At 39.4% G+C, this 6000-nt stretch overlaps 1 protein-coding gene across 4 annotated transcripts in view; it reads right to left on the bottom strand.

Annotated features, from left to right (window-relative positions):
- LOC137974773 (nucleoprotein TPR-like) overlaps nucleotides 1–6000 on the bottom strand; it is a 124405-nt gene that overhangs the window by 71442 nt on the left and 46963 nt on the right. For all 4 annotated transcript variants that reach the window (XM_068821751.1, XM_068821750.1, XM_068821749.1 and 1 more), the window contains exons 41-43: nucleotides 4844–4919; nucleotides 2908–3163; nucleotides 1171–1334 (exon numbers count right to left, since the gene is read on the bottom strand). In XM_068821751.1, coding sequence (XP_068677852.1) covers nucleotides 1171–1334; nucleotides 2908–3163; nucleotides 4844–4919 — 496 coding nt within the window. The remainder of the gene's footprint in view (nucleotides 1–1170; nucleotides 1335–2907; nucleotides 3164–4843; nucleotides 4920–6000) is intronic.

Raw genomic sequence — 6000 nt, 5'->3', positions numbered from 1 at the left:
CACAGTTAATAAAGAAGTCAATTAAAAGGGTCGAATCTGAGCAGTTCTTCACATGGACTGGTCCACACGAAAAAAAATTATGCGCCGTTTTTAAAGTCACAAATGTATTGGATCGCGTGGACTGATCAGAACATATTTGTTTGCTTACGGGCTTATGGTTACAGGAACACATAAAACAGCTACTCTTAGAAACCATAGCAACCAAAAGAACATTCGATGGTGGAATTTCTATTCAGTACACAAAAGCTGATGTGCTTGCTTTCCAGAAAATGTAATTGTCACATTGAACATGTACTTGAAAGTTTGTCATTCGCACAAGCAAATAAAAGATTGCTCTTAAAAACAAGTACAACAAATTTACTTGTGTGAATGGGACTCAAGCCAAGGGTTTGACTAGATGAATAAAGTATATTAAGAACTCAGAAAAAACAGATTTTTCATGAAGAATACAACGACAGGTACGATTTTTGAGTCGACGGAGAGATTTCGCGTCGCCTTTATGTGAAACGGCCAACAGGAAACGGAACCCTGCTGCCAATCACAGAAGCGAGAAACCTCTCTTATTCTAACTTTCCTCGTCGTTTTGAGAAGTTATTCGACATCTGGAATTAACAGGAGAGAAATGAGGTAATATTCAACAAGTTTCTTTCATTGTTTGACAAAAGGCAAATTTCAATTCCACGTTCGGTTAAATCTCTCGATTGCGAACGTCATCGTCTATATTAAGGGCCTCCACAAACAAGGCAAGTTGTTATTGACGACTATTTCCAGTCGACAACTTAATAGAATCGAAAACTGTCAGTGTTAGGAAATTCGTTTACACATACAGATAGTATAGTTGTCGATAACCGGTATGTTTTGCGGGAACCTAAGACAATAGCGACAAGAAATGAAGAGCCGCTAGCTTTAACAATCGTTTGCGTACTTAAATCGCATGGGAGACAGGGAGTCGTCGATAACAAAATGGCCGCATTTGTCATCGACAACTAAAGTAATTTTCCTTTGTTATCAACGACTTGAGTTGACAACTTGTTTCACACATTAAACAAGTTGTTTTTCACAACATGTTTTGTCAATGATAACTTTTTGTTATCGACAACCAAAAAGTTATCGATCACGACTTGTCTCGTCTACTAAGGCCCTAAACTCCCAAATCACCGTATAGATAACCTTGAGTTGAAGACGTTTCAGCTCCGGACGACTCGCTTGGGGAGGATCTTGAGCTGGCGTTTGAGGCCGCAGCAGCGGCAGCAGTTAAAGCTTTGATCTTTAGTTGCTGTTTCTGGATCAGCGACTGATACTGCTGGAGCTTTTGTTGTAGTTTCTCCATGTCACTGAACAATATACAACAAACGGAAATCAGACAGTTTGCCGTTATGCTTTGGAGAACTTTGAACGCAGCTTAAAAAGTTACAGTTCAAGGACCCAAAGGTTTGACTAGAATTATCCATGGAAAGACCAAATTAAGAACAAAAATGTTTCAACATCAACAGTAATTTTGATATCCAGCACAAAGTGTCAGGTTTAGTCTAAGCACTTGCTCCCTACTTCCTATAAAGTGCTTTCACGTGACGTCGCCGGGGGCCATATTGTTGTCCCCAAAATAAAGCAACGGCGGCCATGTTGGTGTCCATACCTAATCCTCTGGGAATTGTGCTCTAATATTACGCTAACGTTCTCTTTTCTTTCGGGAGTAAAACAAGGTTACTAGTCACACGAGAGAAAACACTATTTCCAACAGTAAGGTAAGTGTTATATAGCGTTATATTTATGTTGCGGAAAATGCAGCTGTTTATCTCTTCTCGACGAGCAGTTTGTGACGTTAATTTGCCTGTATACCTTGACAGGAGTGACGTAGGAGAGCAAGGCAAGACACTTCGTGACGATGATTGAAATCGGTGTGTAATAATATCACCATTTTTCGGCATATCAAATGAGGCAGTGAATGCAATAAGCACCTTTTCAATTAAAAAACTATCTTGTAGACACCATAGCTAAAATTCAATATTTATTGAAAAGTTCAGTCTTTTAAATTTTTTTTTATGTCGCGCTCTTGTCAGGAAAAACAAATAAAGTCGCAATTACTCTCCCTCGCTTAGCACTATCAGCAGTGACCATATTTTCCACGAGCTGAGACTAATTTCGAATGCACCCGCTTCAGTCATTGAAGCAAGTTAAAGCAAAGCTACTTGGCGCTAGCAATCGATGATTTTTTCAGCTGATAATAATGAGAAAGTAAGAATTTTCATGCAGCAGGGTGATACCTTTGTCTATGGTATTTCGCGATTGAAAAGAACCCATCCTGTGCAACATGAATGTACAACGACCCTAGTAGTACTGAATACACTAAGTTACAGAAAACAAGATCCTTTGCCTTGACGAACTAGAATTAGTCAGTCGAGCAATCCAAACAAGCCACGAAAAGCTAGCCCATCATACATACCTCTTACTAACCGAGTTCGAGGTCCGTACTGTAAGTTACGGACCGAGTTTTTTCCCGTTGATTTATGGCCCAAGCGCGAAGCATTATTATATCTCTGAGGTTAACCGGAGCGCGGGCAAGGAAACTAGTCAAAGTGAAGCGGAAGGTTCAACTGCCACAAAGAATGCCGTGCCAAAATCCCAAAAACTAAATCTTCTTGGCTGTTAAGTTTAAAATAGTTGCTTGCAAGATTCAAACAGTTTTCAGTACAAGTTTATGCAACAGAAATGACATGAAAAACTCGCTAGATGATGTTTTGTCGAAATTTTAAATTTAGCGGGCTGTACAGCGGGCCGTACTGTAGAATACGGCCCGCTAATTTAGCCAATTACAGCGCGCGTATTATCTGAGAGATATAATAAAAGGGGAGAAGGAGGGAAAGACTGTTAAGCTGGCTTGCGTGAAGGAAATTATGATGAACTTACATTTCTTGCCTCTGCTTAGTCTCCTCTGATTTCTTCTTTGCATCCTCGGCAGCTCTCTCAGTCTTCTCTCTGTCTTCCTTGGATGCTTGCAATTCTTTCTCCAGTCTTGTTACTTTACCTTCAAACTGCGAGTTCAACACCTTGAGTCTCATCTCTTGCTCGGCAAGTTGTTGATTCAAACCTTCCTTCTCATCATTATATGACTGGTTCTTCTTCTTGAGCTCTTCGTTTTCCGAAGTCAGTCTGTCTTTGGTAGCTACAAAGAAAGAAAAAAAAAGCACACGCCCTTAGAAGCCCAAGGAAATAAAAGTTGGCTCAATTGACTGAGAAAGGGACATCATTCATTGCGGGAAGTCGCATGTCCGAAAACTCTGCATGTCTTATTAAAGTGCCCCTGCGACCAAAAGATCAATTATTATTTTTCACTGGATTTTAAAACTATGTTAACTAAACACTGAACGACCAAAGTTTTAAGCCTTGCTTTAAAAAAGGAAACCTGTTTATTTTAACTGGAATTTTCTTATTTAATGGACCGCCAATACTAACTTTAAGATCTTGAGAGGACTGGATGAAGGAAACAATGACATCACAGGCTCACTAGTTTAATAATGCAATGCGTGTGTACGCGGCAGAATTAATATGCAGCACGGGAGTTTCGGGTTTTCAGACTTTTAAATTCGGTTTTGATTATCTAAAAAGCTGCATTCACAAGCTGAAATTTTAAGCTAGTGAGCCTTTGACGTCACTTTTCCCTCGATCTAATCCTCTGAGGTCGAATCGGTCAGTTTTGAACGTGAGCAATGGCGGATCTTAAAATCGAAAACTTACACGCAAAGTAAACAGCTTTTGGATAAAAATCAAAGCTCAAAATGTTGCCAGTCAGGTGTTAAGCAAACGCACTTTAAAAATCTGAAGAAGAAAGGAAGTGATTTTTTTAATCACAGGGGCACTCTAACTAACTGCGGAGACAGTGCTGCCTTTGTAATTACGTCCTCACATGGCTTGAAAATTCAAAATAATGTGGTGAGCCAGCTGAAGAGGGAAACGTCTCACTTGAGGTTACCATTAAAGGGATCCTCAGTCAACTTCAACAAAGATAATTTCAAAACACAGAAATAACATTTATATTAACGATTGTTTGAACGTTTTTCAAAGAAACCATTTTCGTGCGAAATAAATGAACTTCACCATGTCACTTGTCAGTTTTGTTTCCGCCGTTGTTACTATAGATACGGACATAATACCTCATTAGAGACGGATCAGCGCGCACGCGCATACCCAACAATGTTGAAAGACGGGGGCAAACGGTTTAACCTCATTCAACATTCGCGAAAACAAAAGAAATGTTGAAAGTTTAAATGCTTTCAAATTCATTCAACATCGACTCAACAGGGGGCAGCAAACTGTTTCAACATCGCTGTTCAACAAAATGGAGCGGATGCTGAAAGAAATGTTAAAGCCGTTTGCCTGGACCTTTACCTCAACTTACAAAGCGAACATAAGCGAGTCCAAAATTCATCACCTCCCACCCCCCCCCCCCCCCCAAAAAAAAAAAAAGATTTTCCTAGATTAAACACTTTTTTTCAGTTTTGAAGGATTTTCCGACAAATTTGGTTGCAAACATTATTTCCTCGCGTTTCTCGTTATTTTTAATAAGAGTGGCGGTTCCTTCTAAGTCTTTAATGCCATGTTGTCGCGCTCCGAGATAACCGCTCGGATTTCAGTTACGGACAAATTTACGAATGTCGACTAATCTTTTGTTGCTACAAAAGACAAGCTTTGGTCGGTATATCACCTTGAAAAACTCTGGGAATGGAGGGGAAAAAAAAAAACAGGGCGAACGTTCAAAATGGGACACCATAGCGCTAACATAATAGATTTTACGCTTGTCTTCGAAACTAACGTAAATCTAACCTAAAATTGCCTCTTTTCTTACCTGTAAGTTGCTGTAACTTTTCTCTCGCTTGTATCAACACTTTCTTATTCTTGTCTTCCTTTTCTTTGAGGGATATCTAAAAACACAAAGTATGGTTCCAATAAGAAGAGAGAGCTTTAGATTCTAGGACGAGAACGACTACGAGTACGAGATTTTCTCACAGAACAACAGTGAGCGCGAAATACGTGATATCATCGTCATTTAAGTACGAGGTTTTGCAAGAATGTCGTCGTGTTAAAACAAGTCAACAACACGGTAGTAGTTTAAGCATTTTTCGATCAGCAAAAAGGCTAAGTTATCAGCAATAAAAATAACTGAGCAACCCATACTGCTAACAAAGAGTACGATTAATCGTCCGGGTTATGAATCTTCCAAATATTTTCGCTGAAGACGGACAGTCAAATCTCGTACTCGTTCTCGTTCTAGAATCTAAAGATCCTTAAGATCTACTGTGGCGACGGCGACGAAATGTAACTTTGCACAATCCTTAGTCTAACGTGGTTATTTTGTCTCGTTAACTTTGCACAATGTGGGCGAATTATCCTAAAATGGAATTTATACGATTGGTTTCATAGCAAAAATAAAGAATAAGAGATCCGCATTTTTACGCTCACGTTGTCGTTAAAACTTCAAAAGTTGTTGATTTCACGTTGTTGTTATGCAGAGAACAGCAATAAAATGCGTGCCGCACGTGCAGCACGATTCTTTTCCCTTTTCTAACCAATCATGTTATAGTTCTGTGGCGTTGTCGTAGCCGTAGCCGTCGTCCATTCTTAAACTCCCTATTAAGCAAAGACGACTACTACCTGCTACGGCTACGGCAACACTACAAAGCAAGAATATTATTGGTTAAAAATGGAAGAACACTCGTGCTGCACATGGACCACGAATTTCCGTTGATTTCTTTGCCGTACTACACAGAACAACAACGCGAAATCACCAAATTTTAGGTTTTGACGACAACGGGAGCATATAACAATGAGCCAATTCTATTTTTATTATTATTTTTTTACTTTAAAACCGTTTGTCGCCATGCAGTTACATGAGAATAGGCCATTTCCGAGTTCATGTCTGGCTCCTCTTCAAAGCGAGGTTTTTGTTATGAAAATTAGTTTTCATTCATATGTAAAGTAGAACTAATTACCATCACAAAAACT

The sequence above is a fragment of the Montipora foliosa genome, chromosome 11 (assembly GCF_036669935.1).
Source record: "Montipora foliosa isolate CH-2021 chromosome 11, ASM3666993v2, whole genome shotgun sequence".
Lineage (NCBI taxonomy): Eukaryota > Metazoa > Cnidaria > Anthozoa > Scleractinia > Acroporidae > Montipora > Montipora foliosa.
The sequence above is the reverse complement of the archived record's forward strand: the minus strand, read 5'-3'. Positions and strand labels throughout refer to the sequence as shown.